This window comes from Atractosteus spatula, chromosome 28, assembly GCF_055471065.1.
Source record: "Atractosteus spatula isolate fAtrSpa1 chromosome 28, fAtrSpa1.hap1, whole genome shotgun sequence".
In the NCBI taxonomy this organism is placed as follows: Eukaryota; Metazoa; Chordata; class Actinopteri; order Semionotiformes; family Lepisosteidae; genus Atractosteus; species Atractosteus spatula.
The window spans coordinates 7,167,117-7,181,758 of record NC_142733.1 but is presented as its reverse complement, the minus strand read 5'-3'; the positions used below and the strand labels follow the sequence as shown (position 1 = coordinate 7,181,758).

The following is a 14,642-nucleotide window of genomic DNA, read 5'->3' as shown; positions in this document are numbered from 1 at the left end:
CTCAGCATCATTGAACTAATAGCAGAGAACAATTACCATTGAGGTGTTCAATAAGTGAGTTTAATGACAGAAAAATGCAGATGTATGTTGCTTTATACTAACCAACATCTTGAATAGTCAGCTACACAACTATACTGTTTTTAAGCATTACAATTTGTGTATGATCAGCATGTGTTGTATATTAATTATGTAATACATCAGCGCTTATAACGAAGCACAAAGTTCACTTTAAGCTTAAAGGTTCATTGTCTATGGCAAATTTATTTAAACAAGAATCCTGACAGAACATATCAGATTTCTCTATGTATCTATTCATTTATTTATGTGAAAGATGGAACAACATGCCAGGAAATAAAAAATCAATTTCACAAATGATTTCACGCATCAGCAAAAATTGATTTGAAAGTAGAGTTTTAAGAATAATTGAAGAATGTGCTTGGTATGCTTCATTAGCTTCATAAACTCTTAATTAAAAGGAAGGCTATGTAAACTGTAGGCAAGTGAGCAAAAGATGAGTGTCTTCAGTTTAGGGGCTCTAAATTACTAAGTGTTTGAAAAAATGCTTTTTCAGATCCTTTTTAAGATGTGATACACTGACAGTGCATTTAAAGAGAGTTAACAGCTCTGTGGTTAGTATTGGTAAAACAAAGTAAAGATAAAAGGTATGTATATTTGTGGGTGAGCTCCCGAGGTGTGATTCAGTATTTAGAATTTTGACTTTGAGTAGCTATAAATTGCTCTAAAGATATATTGTAGGCCATTATTAAATCAAAACTTTGCTGTACCAGTTGAACATCACTAGCTGACTGTGACTGAGATGACAGTATGCAGTTAGCAGATCGCTGTCAGGATAGAGCTGCGATGTAAGTCATCCAGTGCTCCCTAGACTCCTGTAATTGGCCAGACTTGCACTGATCTCAGTGAGAGATGCGCTGCTCCTCCTATCGGTGGAACCTCAGCTGTCGGGCACTGTGCTCCTTTCAATATGTCCAGCTACAACTGGCTGTGCAGGTGGGTGTGGCAGTGCAGTCATTCTCACACGAACACTCATTCCCTTTAAACTGAGTTGTAAAACAATTGGGGATTCCAAAATAAGAAGCTGTATAAAAAAATAATTTTTGTTCACTTCAAAGACACTTCTTGCTTTGATAGAATCCCTTCACCAATTATTGGCAGTCATTCAGAGACAGACGGGTAGGTCTAGGTTTTTATTTAATCCAGACTTTATTTTTAAGTGTGAATGCGCCCTTAATTTTAAAAAAGAACAAAATATTTGGTACCATAAGTAGACATGGTGTGATGTAGAGGCAGACAGAAGCCCGGGCACTCATAACCCTTCCTTCAGTATCAACATTCAGGATCATAAATCAGTTTGCATCCATGGTCGAGCAGTAGAAAAGGTGTGTCATTAAAGTGTTGTCCCAGTTCAGATTCTATATTTCTTCTTAATTACAAATGTATGTGTCTGGAGTTTTCTTCCAAACCTTTTAAAGCTTTTAAAATCTCATTCAAAATGGGTTTGTTAATGGTAAACATAAAACAACATGGTCTGTTCCTCATAGATTTCAGGGAGCAACCTACCAAATTCACAGTTCTGGAAAAACACTCCTTTTCTGCCTATATCTAATTGATTCTACCACTTGTTTCCTTACAAACTGTATTTGTGCTGTAGTGTTAAAATTGTTTTATAAAGCTTTCTAATAAGAATTGCTTAATGAAATAGCTGGTGCAATGCAGAATATATTCCCTATACACCCTCTCCTCAGGTTATGCAAGACTCAATTTATATAAATTCTTCTTTACATAAAAATCTGCCGTTGGTTCCATAATAAAACTTTATGTAAATTCTATAAAGTTTCCTAGAGAGTTCCTGTCCGGAGTGAGCTTAATGTCACGAGTAATCACAGAGCTCTGTTTCACACCCGGTCTCACTTGCTCTTGTGCACGTGTGGTGACCTCTGCATATCATCTTTGTGCTTTTTCACTGAAAATTGTGAGTATTACAATCATATTGGGGAAGCACACAAGTGATTTTATTATTTACTCTGTATTATACAGTATTTTGTATTTAATTACTTAACGGCACAATGCTATACAGTAATGTATAGTATTTATAAATTCATTAAAAGGTATTTTCCCTTGTTTAATCTACTGTACTCTATATTACTTAATAATAGGCTTTTTTTCGTTCATCATTAATTCATTTCCTCCCCTAACATAAAAAGGGAAGTTTCCTTTTATCCGTCTACCTCCCTCTGTGATAGCCCATTAACCGTTAAAGCACAATAAACCCCATAATAATAAATAATGGGGGATCTCTGCTATGCTATGAGGGGTGACTCTCTATATGTGTTCACACAGAGGCTAAGAATGGGCTGCTTGCAAAATGTGTAAAATCTGGGTTGTGTAAAGACTTGCTGAACGGAACCCTTGTGTAACCCAGGGCATGGGTGTATAGTGAAATTCCAGGGTCAGGGTCTGTTTTTAAGGAATCGATCACCAGTGTTAGTGGAGTTCATTGGATCAGGACCAGATACATCACAGTGACATGAATTGCTCGTTTGAAGGCAGACAGCAAAGACAGAAATGAAGGGCAGCAAAGACACAAACCCCTGTCCATAAAAACACAATGTCTTAAGATCACGGGACATTTCAGTTGTCTGTGTGTCGTTGTCCTGTTTTGTTTTCCTGTTTTCCTGTCCTCCATGGCTTTACTGAGTCTGGGTTGGGTGGGCAGGCGCGCTGGCAGAATTGGCTACGGTGACCCCAGGAAGTAGAATATAGTCCCTTGACCTCTCCCAAACCTGCAATACAGCCCAATTAACTACATTTATACAGTCCAGTTACTCATATAACTACTCTTTACTAAACAAATCCACTACATATGTCAACAAAACCTTTGGCAGCATTGGTGAACTTTACTATTTAAGTGTGTATTATAATATCTGTGCACTGATTTGTAACATAATAATTTAGTGTTTGAGGAGTTAAATTTCATTGGGTAAAAAAACATGTATAAGAAATTCAAACTTCGGTGTGGAGTTCCAACAACCCCTGATGTCAGATGATATCACTGACGGAGCCCCAAAGCAGCACTTCAGACCTGTTTGTTGGCTCTTTTCCCAGTCAGAAGAATATTACTGAATATGATTAATAATAGTTTTCTAAACTAAAAGCGTGCAAAAAAAAAAAACAGCAACTTGCATTTTCCTGGACAGTTAATTGTCTTCGGGGAAAATTGGCCCAGGTGTGAATTTGTCTGCCCTGTGATGGACTGGTGTCCCATGCAGGGTGTGCCCTGTGCCTCTCACTTGCTGGGATAGGCTCCGGCTCCCCCATGACCCTGGATTGGAATAGCGCTCAGAAAACGGATGGAAGGAGAAACATTTCAAGTGATTCTAGTGTTGAATGCCACATTGGGTGACTGTGACAACTTGTAAGGAAGTTGGCAAGGAGATTTCTTCTTTAACAGAAGTGTACCATGTGTGCCACAGTCCTGGGATGAGCCCTATGCAGACATTACAAATGGTCTGCTAAAGTCACATCTTAGCCATGTCACGACAAAAATACCTTCCAGAATTCTGTGCATCTCGCTCACCTGAGCACCAATGTAAACCTATGTTTGTGAAAAACAGGTGCATCAGTTCAGAAATGGACCTGGTGGTTGAAGCAAAAGCCAAATTGATCAGAAATGGGCAATAACAATTAGCGAGCAAGATTGATAGGTTTAATTAATTGCCACATCTTGGAATCTCCTGTTGATCCAAACTGCCTTAGCCACTCTATCCCAAGTATTGACAGCCTGTGAGTAGTTAATGTAGTTAAACAGGTTCGTTTTCTCCATCTCTTTTAGTTAAGCAATGACTGTTTAATGTAAATGTCCAATTAGATCTGTCAGGCGTGTCTCATTCTGCTCGCGTTACTGGTTAACGAGTATATCCCTCGCATGAATGACAGGAGTGTGCACTTTTTCAGGAAAAAGGGCATTTTGTTTTAGATTTTGTTGTTGGTTAGCCATGTGTCATGTCATTGAAGGACTACGAAAGTCTTTATCATCAAATGTTATTATCAGTTTAGTTTTGATTTGAGAGAAACGCAGTCTAAGCCACAACCAGACTAAGAAGTCTGCACGGAATTCTGGGAGGTGTTGAGAGTGTATTGAATAAAAACACGCCAGTGATATCCAGAAGATGCCCTTGCGTTTTAAAAAGCTTGTTTAGTGCAATGGGTCTCAAATCCATCAAGTCAGAGAGGTTGACATACTTCACTTACCCTTGGGCTCTAATGCTGTTACTTTCAACCTATGCTCCCTAATTGCTATAAAACTTTTAAATTAAACACATAAACTGTATAAGTGTCTATATACAATTCCCCAGCATACAACATGATTTATCCCTTATTCTCTCTTTGGGATTTAGCATGATTTCAACCCTTAAATGGACAGGTGGAGTCTCTTTGACTACAGGGCTTATCCTTCAGTAGTAGCAGTAGCAGTAACAGTAACCATAGTAGTAGTTAATAATAATAATAATAATAATTCCTTACACTTATATAGTGCTTTTCTGGACACTTCACTCAAAGCACTTTACAGGTAATGGGGATCCCCTCCACCACCACCAATGTGCACCATCCTTTAGACCTGCAGCATTCAGTGTATAAATTATTTATTAGACTGAACCTGTTCCTTGTTTAATACTTTCAACCTTCTTAATTCTCCTCCACACCACCCCTGTGCTTCTTCTTTTCACCTCCCTTTTGGCTTCAGTTCATTAAAGCCACCAAAAATATTGCAGAGGACCCCCTCCCCCCCTCTCCCATCTCTTCACCGCAGGGCGAATTGGGACCCTTCTCGGCCCAAGCCGAGAAAAAAAGAAATTTGAATACAAACTGTCCTGGGCTCCGACAGCTTAAAAAAAAAAAAAAAGAGCGCAGGAATTTTCTGAGATACCAAAACACCTGCTGAGCATCAGGCTTAGAATGAAAGGAGGATGCAACTGTGAGGGAATCTTAAACCTTTCGGAAGAGGTTCTCGTCTGGGCGTCAAAGCCCGGCTGTATTTAGGGCTGTCTCTCCCCCAAGTTCCCCCACCCCAGCTTCTGCCAGTTCTCCGGCACCACGGCCTGCTCTGTCTAGCTCACCCTTGCTTTCATCACTGTGCCTCCGCTCCGACCTCATCCAGACTGCAACGCTGTCTCACACACTGCCAAGGAACCAAGGCTGCGTGGGTGTGGGAGCAGATGGGAGCAGTGAGATGTCTGAATGCCCTGATGGGGTTTTTGCCTCTTGCGGCCGTTGCATGTTTGGTATGGCATTCTGGACTGGGAATGTTTGCATGCGGACTGGTCTCTCCGTGTCTGGCGAGAGCTCTCCTGACAAGCGATGTGTTGCTCTCCCCTTCCTGCCCCCCCGATCCCACCTCCACTCCCGATCACCCGATCACCCTCCCCATCCCCTCCTCCAAACCTCACCCCCACCCTCTCTCCAGACTGCGCAGCGTGAAAATGGAACAGAGGAAACTCAACGACCAGGCGAACACGCTAGTGGACTTAGCCAAGGTGGGTGTGTTGCATTATCTCACCTTTTACTTCAGCTGTCGCTCGGCAGTTTCAGGCTCCGAACTTCCTGTACATTACCTGGCATCGTGGGAAATGCTCGGACTTTGCCACTGGTTAAAAACAATTCTGGGGGGAATTTTCTTTTAATGATAGGATTTGATGAATTATTTTAGCTCTCTATTGAAATGGGTCGATAGTATTAGCTACACATTCACAGTGTATTCCATTATCATGATTAAATAGAAGCTGTTCGCTGACATTTCCTGTGGAAAACAATCCTGTGATAGGAGTGGCATTTTCATTCAGATGATTAAGCAGTGAGAATATGAAATTCTGCTTTATCAGCTGTTGCAATCCAATAGCTGAACGCAGTGTGATTGCTGGATGGAAGCACAACATTAGGAGTTCATGTTGGGAGGTAATGAAAATGTCTTCTGAAAGTTGTGTTAAATGGCACTTAACACCTCTGTTATGTTATACTAGTAGCAGGAATTGCAGCCAATCAATAAAGCCCACTAAGACACTTTGTGGAAACGTCAATGAAACCGCTGCTGAGAAATGTTAGGAAATGATGGAAGAAGGGAACGCATCTTCTAAATTGCAGATTAACAGTTTGGAAAAGTAACGTCCATTGATCCCATCAATGGAAAGATAACTTCTTGGCAACGCACTCTTTATGTTATGCTGCACATCTGTTTTCTCAGATTTGGCCAGCATTATTGGGTGGATGTTAACATGTATTCGTTTCCATTGTGGTTTTTTTGGTTAGGAATGAGGTATTATTTCGAATCAGAATAAGTGTCTTCTTGGTTTCTGAAAGTAAAGGATGCATCGATCCCATTTTAGGTGTATTTGTTTACATTAAATAAGTGATTCGTTTCCCACAATGGACCACAACAAAGATTTTTTAAAAATCCAAGTAACTTGTCAGGCACACAAATGTTTTGCTGGGTCAGTACTGCATAGTGCCAAAGATTTTCTCACCTCTAACATTCTGTCGTGTTCCGGTCAGTTTTGGGAGAAATTGCTTGGTACCTTGTTTAGAGTGACAATGTTTTGGCGTTTGGCCCCTCTGACCCATCTGCAGCAGCTTTTCCGTCTGCCTTCCTTGAGGATGCGATCTGGCAAGGCTGTCATAGACCACGGGCTTTTTCTAACAGCCTGAGAGTACAGGCTGGGGCCTGGCTGCTCTTTGACCGCTGCTTGTGTTTGCAGACGCAGAATGTGATGTACGACCTGGTGTCGGAGCTGCAGGAGCGCAGCGAGGAGCTGGACAAACGCATCGGGACACTGGAGGACAAGCTGGACTCCATCACGGGCAGCCTGCAGGCCCTACCCGGCCTGCTCACCCAAGCCATAACGCAGCAGCAGAGGGACTTCCTGGACGGCTTCGCTCACCGTTTCCGGCCGGCCTCCCTGGGCTCGGAGCGCTCGTGGACCCCGACTCGGCGACGCCGCTCGCCCTCCACCGCCCCACACACGTCCTCGGACAGCGGCTAGCCCCGAGCAGCCGGGGGAGGGAGGGGGCCGCGCGCCTGTGCGCCTGCGCCAGCGGCCCGAGAGCGAACGATGACGAGACTCGAGTTCAAACACAAGAATGGAAACGCAAATCAAACAGAAGAACGGTAGAGAATATGGTTTATGTTTAGCCATTGTATGGCTGTTCAAGTTAGCTTTTTTGTAAAGCCCTTGTATAGTTACTGACTGAGTTCAGGGTGCTGGGGTGAAGCTGGCTATCACACCTGAAAGTCCTTAACCCAGACGGGAGGAACGATGGCGAGAACTGCCGCTGCCCTGCAAGACAACGGCAAGAGAGCGCGTGGCCGGGAGTAGATCTGTCGGCCCTGAGGGATGAGGAGGCGCGCGGGAGCAGGGATGGATGTGCAGTGGACTTTCCTCTTACACTTGAGGAGCACCAAAGCTCTTCCAGAAACCAGGGTGGGAGCAGAAGTTCTTTGGAAGCTCCAATCCATGCATTTAAGGGATGCGAGCGGGGAAAGAACACTGAAGGTGCTGTCGCTGTCCACTCTGAGCTGTAAAGCTCGCAATAACCCTTAAATTAGAGGCATATATATTTGCCCTCATCTGAAATCTGTGCCGAAAACCTGCAAGAAATTAAGTACAAATTTGTCTTCGTATGACATACTATACCATAGGCAACTAGCGTCCGTTCAGCCAATTCAGTTGCTCAGTTAGGGACACTTAAACATGACCAAACAAGACCTGAACCGTTTATCGCTTGACATCATTTTCCTCATCAGTCCCACTAGCAGAATCTACGGGTGATGTCGATCACTGATCCCAAAGCTTGCTCAGCTCACAATTTATATGAGGGTGGATGTTTTATGGTTTTATTTTTTCTACTAAATTTAAACAAGACATCCAGACAAATCTTCTTTCCAGAAGAACTGCCGGCATGTGTCGTACACAATGCTCATAAATACAACGGTTAAGATCATTCTGGTTAATAATAAAATTGTCCTAAAATCAGGGGGCAGTGAATACTATTGGCTATTGGGAATAATAATATTTCCTTGCATTTGTATTGCACATCTCATGCCAAAGGATCTCAAAGTGCATTACAACTATAAGGGGACCCACTTCATCTCCCCAGAAGTAAAGCACTCATCTAGGAGCAAAATGAACGCCATTAGCTTCACCACACAGCAGATCAGACGTAGAAGTGAGAAATTGCTTCTCTAGTTTAATTAAGGGGAATACCCAGGTAGAACACATTGAACAAGCCAGTCAAAATGGAATTTGGCAGGATTGCCAGGACACCCCTACTCATAAGAGCAGTGCCATGGGGTTTATATAGACCACAAGAAGCCAGGACTATGCATTCATATCTCATCTGAAGGACAGAATATTCTGCACTGTCTCCTGTCACCATAGCAGGGACATTCATTTAGGCAATTCTGTCCCGGGGGGCTCTAATCCACCAGTACAGCTCACAGCAGTAAACTGGTTTTGTGCAGTAGTCTTATCATCCCAGTACTTTTCAGGCCCATTCCCTGCTTATCTTCTGAGTTCAGGCTACAGGCTGCTAATGCTTCTTGTCTTCTGCTAGTGAAGACTGAATGGTTGCCAGCTAGAATTTAAAGGGAGTTAGATCATATTGTTTGTGTAAAGTGCATGGAGCTATTTCCCATGAAAATCTGAGGTAATACTCACATGAGTGGATCTAATCTGTTTGTAAACAGAGCCTGAATTAAGCCAGGTAAACTTTGTACTCCTCTATTAAGGCAGTCGTTCAACCATAAAATTGGTAGATCAGAAAACAAAAAGAATTAAGATGTCTCCACCCATGCATTCCTCAGTGCAACAAGAGATGTGAAGGTCATTGATTATTAGAACAGAGGGACTAATCAATTTCTGTTTCACCTGACTGATTTGTTTTCTCACAGCATGTGGTTCAGTTACATTTTCCACCTACGTTCAGGTATGTCAGCAAAAAGCCGCTACCGTGAATTTAAGCAACATCTTTGTACGTGTCCCAGCAGAAGGCAGGTACTGCATTGCTGAGTTTTGAAAATTTCTCCAGAATCCAAACATTAACAATCCAGATTATATCCCACTGCCATTTTGAATTTATCCAAACCAATGATTGATGAGAGCTTCCAAAGATCTTCATGTTACTAAATGAGGAACCAATCAAATGTGTCTCTTTGCCAGGGCTTAAAGTCGATTGGAAGAGGACAGCAGGCCACACCCACTGTGGATGGGCGGTTTTGTGACAGAACTGAGAAACAAACCCCGCCCCCTTGCATGTTTCAATGCAACTGGTGATGGAGCTAACCTTCGGGATGGCTTTATGTTATGTTTTTTTCTTTTATCTTTTTTTGTTTGTTTTTTACAGGAATTCCTTTTTTATCATTTAACTAGGGTTTTTTTTAAAAACAAGTCAAAATCTAATGTTAAACTGAGTGGCAGTGAAAGTGATTGCTATGTCAAACACCATGCATTCCTAGTTCTACTGCATATATAGCATCAAGAGAAATACAGAAAAAAATCAAAGCAGAATACACATTTGGAATAAGCTGTAATTAGCCCATGATCTGGTGCCCATTTCCAAAACCAGAGTTGAAAGACCTTAAGTAAAAGATGTGTGGGCAGCAGAAAGCACTGATGACAGAATGAATGTTTATGATGACATTTTACGGGTTTCAGATTTGAGAACTTTTTATTGAAGGGGGGATTTGACCCAATTTGCAAAGCTGTGACACATTTACTGAAGATTGCTACAGTATGTGGCCATTTTGTCTACTAAAAGTTTAAAAGTGGTATTTGTCAAGCTGCTTTTAAAGAGCAAAGATGGTCCAGAGTGACAATGTCTTTCTGCTCTCTTTATCATCTACTTGCAATACTCCCAAATTGTTCCCGTAATATGATATTTTGTCTTATTCATGCAAAAAAAGGAAGCAGGTGTGATGATGCTGCTTGCTCTGAATCTTAATGGGACTTGATCCCAGGTTACCAACCCATCAACAGGGCACACACTACTGCTTTTACTGCAGGGATCTCAAACTCAGTTGCTGGAGGCACTGCAGTTACCTATCTAACATCTCACATCCTGAGCAGAAGTTTTAGAATTATGTGATAAATTAAATAATTAGGTCAGCTCAGGTGGAATAAAACCAAAAGACACTGGACCTTCCAGGAGCCGAGTTTGACAGCCTCAGTCTACTGTGTTGCTACAGACTTGTACACTTTATTGGCCTGGTTGTCATGGTGTAGGTCTGACTCTGCACAGTACTGCAGGGAGAAACACATGGAAATCGGTGCTCGGAATACAGGGATGTGCTGCACCTTTGTGAATGAGCAAGTCCTCCTGAAACTATGAGAACTGTAAAAAACCTCAGTTGCTGTTAAACATTAAGGTGACTACTGTAGAAAAAGTGTACTTGGTACTGTTTCAAAGAGCCACAGTTCCATCTCCTTCACCTGATAGCAAAGCAAGTCAGCATCATGATGCATGATGGGTTATTACATGCGGTTTGATGTGGAATATCACCGTTGGGGACGGCACGTTTCAGAAGCTGAGAAATGCATCGTGCAGCAGGTCAGGTTGAACTCATGCCTTTACCTCCTTTGACGATGATGCTCTTTTAAAAGCCATTTTTTTTTCTTTCATTCACAACGGAATGGTCCTAAACTGATTATTGTGATCCTCTATTGAGAGACAGATGATAAGTAACCCATTAAAACTCTCCTGCAGGAAATGATGCTAACTATTTACTTCTAAATCCAGCGGGCCCATACCAAACAAATTACAACACTGAAGAGAGACAAATTATTGCAAACATTTGAAGTCTATATATTGTAATTAAAAATGTACTTGGAAGATGCAGTAGCCATTATATAAAGGTACCTTACCACCATTTCTAAACAAACAGGTCTCAGTAGCAAATAAGATACTGAAATTCTAAAGTTGCTTTCAGGAAACAGGAAAGTATGGGACTACATTCACAAGATGGGCAGAACAAACAGTCTTGCTTTTATGTTTGCACCCTTGGTGCGTAACATGTTAAAAAAGATCAGCTGTCATTCTGTGTCTAACCACATTATTCCTTCACAGAAAGGTCTATGCTGGAGCTAGAGCAGCTTTGACATTCTTTTTATCTGGACAGTAAGTGTAGCCATTTTGGGCAGGATGTTCCATCACTAGAGATACAGCATAGCAATGACTTTGGTCCTCTATCTATACTAAACACGCACACTCATATGTGCCTACACTTAAAAGTGCACAGTGACTGATCTGGCCAGAGTGCATAACATTAAACCTTTGAACTGTATACTGTATACCATTTTAAAGGCAGAACTTTATCATATGATTGGAAAAGGCTTCAGTTATGAGCTGACATATGAAACATTGCTTCCAATACCATTTCTAAGCTTGGGTCTGAAATCTTTAGAATTCAGATAACATTTTTGGTTAATATGACATCAGTTTAGATCTGGTGGACTCTGCAGTTAGCAAAAAGGCTATAGATTCCATAATCCAAACTAACAAACTATACAAATAGCCTCCTTTCCTACTCCACTGAGTGTCAAGTTGGTGAATGTGGAACATCGTGGCCACGTGGAGATTTGTATAAATTGACCCGGGAAATGAAACCTGGCTTTTTGGTAGCTGAGATCTGTGGATGTCCATACTGAATAAGACGGAAGATTATCACCAATGTGACCATTTTGGATCCCTTAAATTGTTCAAACCGGACAGAATTTTATAGTCCACGACAAGATCTGCGTTCATTTTTCTCATTGATGAAACAAAAAAGTACAAAACCTTCTATGACATCCATAATTGATAGGATAATGTTTTTTTCTCTTCAACGAGAAAGGAGGGATTTGTTTCCAAACACGTGCAAAAAAGCTGAGTTTCAGAGGCAGCTGAAAGCCATCGGCAAGCAGAGAGCTCTTGTGCAAGATGAGATGTGTGCTGTGGGAGTTTGAAATGGTAACTGCGTACATTTTCACATTGCAGGAAAGGTCCTGTGGCAGTGGCCAGAGGACTCTGTGAGTATGCCCTCAGTGAGGGTTTCACAGGGCAGATGTGTCTACAGGAGAGTAAAAGCCGATCAGAGCTGAGTAAACTCCCCATCACAAACACTCAACCCCCACCTTTGCGATATGTCAGAGTTTCAAAAGCCCCACGACAACACTTAGGGTGTCACCCCCAATCCCTTTTTAACTCCCCAAACAGAGCCCACATATGGCTCAATTTGTGTACCTCCCGCCCCACCCCCAGCTTTGCCCCAGCATTTAGATTCTTACAACAGAATCCATTTTCTCCTGTAATAGCCAAAAGTCACCGTAATGTAAAAAATAATACTATAATAATAAATAAAACAAAAAGATGCAAGTATGTATCTATTAGACGATATTATTTCTCAGTAGTGACATCAGATGATTTATAATTTTTTTAACAGGAAAACAAATGAAATGTATAATTACTGTTTTATATGCACTGCCACGCCATGCATATCTAGTAGCACTGGAATAAAAAAGAACTGTAATGAATGGAAAATGGTAGCGCTGCTTTCTTGTCGTCTGATCATTAACAACGATGATCCCGAGCATTCGGTACCCATATGTGGTGGGGTGAGCCTAAACGCCGAAGAAAAGCATTCTGGGAGAGTAGTGCAACGGAGTATACAGTATGCAAATACACTGTGGAGGAATAAAAAAAACCACCCCTGCAAAGACGGTGTTTATAAGTAATTGATTGTCAAAACACTCAGTGGTAAGTGAATCCTGACTTTGAGCAGTGGAGACTTTTTAACCTCTGATGGTTTTGGACTGAGAGAGCCGTGGGGTCCCCAAGTGCTGTTGCATTTGCATTGGCACCTTTATGAGTGCTTGGGCATCTGGCAGTGCCAGCGCTGACTCCCAGCTGCCATCAATAACCGTGCAACTGGCACAGCCCGCAAGCAGATGGCCACCGCGCTCTGCTGCAGAAGCACACTGCTCGCATCCCTCCAGCACACAGAACCAGAAAAGAACAGAAAGGGACAGAGGGAGAGGGAGAGGAAGGGACATCCATCAGCTATTTCTACACTGTAGAGGATGTGGGGTTTTGGGGGAGGGGGGGTGGTTTGCACAGAGAGTAAAAGATGAATGTAATAGTTGTGCTCCGTCATGCAGAAATGAGGTTTGTGTGGCACAGCATTGATGGAGAGCCCCAGGCCTTCACGAGAAAACCCCATTTTTAACAGCCCACAGGGACAGGGAGAGAGGGGAGGAGAGAAAAGCAGAGCAAGTGTCTGGAATCCCAACAGCGAGTGAGCGAGAGAACTTGAGGAAACGCGATAGGAGGTGGGGGGGGGCCTAGAGGGAGAGAAAGAAGAATGACAGACATGCAAGGGGCTTTCCTCAGCTCTCTCTTTGCTGGCTTCACACTGCAGGCAGCAGTGTGTACGGGGGTAGAGGAATGTAGTCCACTGATCCAAGTAATACAGAGATCGCTGAGGCTGAGAGAGGAGGCTCTGCTCCCCAGAGAGAGAGAGACAGCGACACCACAGGAATTAAGAAACATCGGATGTTCAAGGGTTGGGGGTGCACAGCAAATCAGGTGCTTCAAACGTGTAGGAGAGGAAAGCCTGTGTGTTTCAGGAAACCAGGAAATGGCTGTACCAGCGCCAGTTTCCCGCAATCCCACTGTGCCGGTGTGCTTCTGTGCTTTCATCCTCCACCTGGCTGACCGGTCTGTGAACTCTGGTTCCTAGGAGGACTTGCAAGGGTTTCCCACAATGCTACCCTGCAATTTGAAGTGTCGCTTAGAGTTGAAGGACAAAAAAAAAAACTGAACATGCTGTAGTACTTATTAACACTTATGAATGCTTCAGAAATAAAAAAAAATGTTGGTTTGAAGAAAGGTTAATTGAACTACTTACAAATAGAGGGATGTCATTCATCTTAAGAGCTCTCCCAGAAGAAAATATGTTTTTCCAGTTTTCCAGAAGAAAATGCATAATTGCAAGAAAATGAATTCTGAAAGGTACTGTAAGTCCAAAACAATCCATTAATAAGCCACCACAGAGATTCCTTTCAATCCAGAGAAGTATCATCTCTACTCCAATGATCTCCCATATAACTTAGCTTTTCACCTTATCATTGAGATTAAACCCCACAGCTCTGTGAAGAAAGCTCATTTCTGCAGATTTATTTGGTGAGCCATTGGTGAGGAAAAGAATGAAGATCAATCTGCAGACTGAGGGCTTCATCGGAGAACACAACTCCTGCTTCACCACAATAGACAGACCAGCGCAGGGTCCACAACACTGCTGGCTATACCAGTCCAGCAGCCTACCTCACATCCACCAGTTGCTGTTCCAGTCAACTCCAGGGGACTCATGAACACTCAACCCTGATACTTCACACTTAGTAGCCAGACGCTTATATGAGCATTGGAGATCAAGTGAGACAAGAATAGTGGGAGCAGGGAGCAGGCACCCTCAGCAGAGTGCAAAGTCTTGACCACGAATAAGGATGCAACCACTTCCAGAACACAGGGAGAAGATTGAAGGAAGAAGCAGCACCAGAGGCTTTACTCCCATAGCATCTCCCATAAGACATCTGGGGATC

The 14,642-nt window shown here is 42.5% G+C and overlaps 1 protein-coding gene across 1 annotated transcript in view; it reads left to right on the top strand.

Annotated features, from left to right (window-relative positions):
- kcnn1a (potassium intermediate/small conductance calcium-activated channel, subfamily N, member 1a) overlaps positions 1-7,055 on the top strand; it is a 65,476-nt gene extending 58,421 nt beyond the window's left edge. Inside the window, exons 8-9 of the mRNA XM_088907623.1 lie at positions 5,486-5,555; positions 6,771-7,055. Coding sequence (XP_088763749.1) covers positions 5,486-5,555; positions 6,771-7,055 — 355 coding nt within the window. The remainder of the gene's footprint in view (positions 1-5,485; positions 5,556-6,770) is intronic.
- Positions 7,056-14,642: the final 7,587 nt, after the last annotated feature.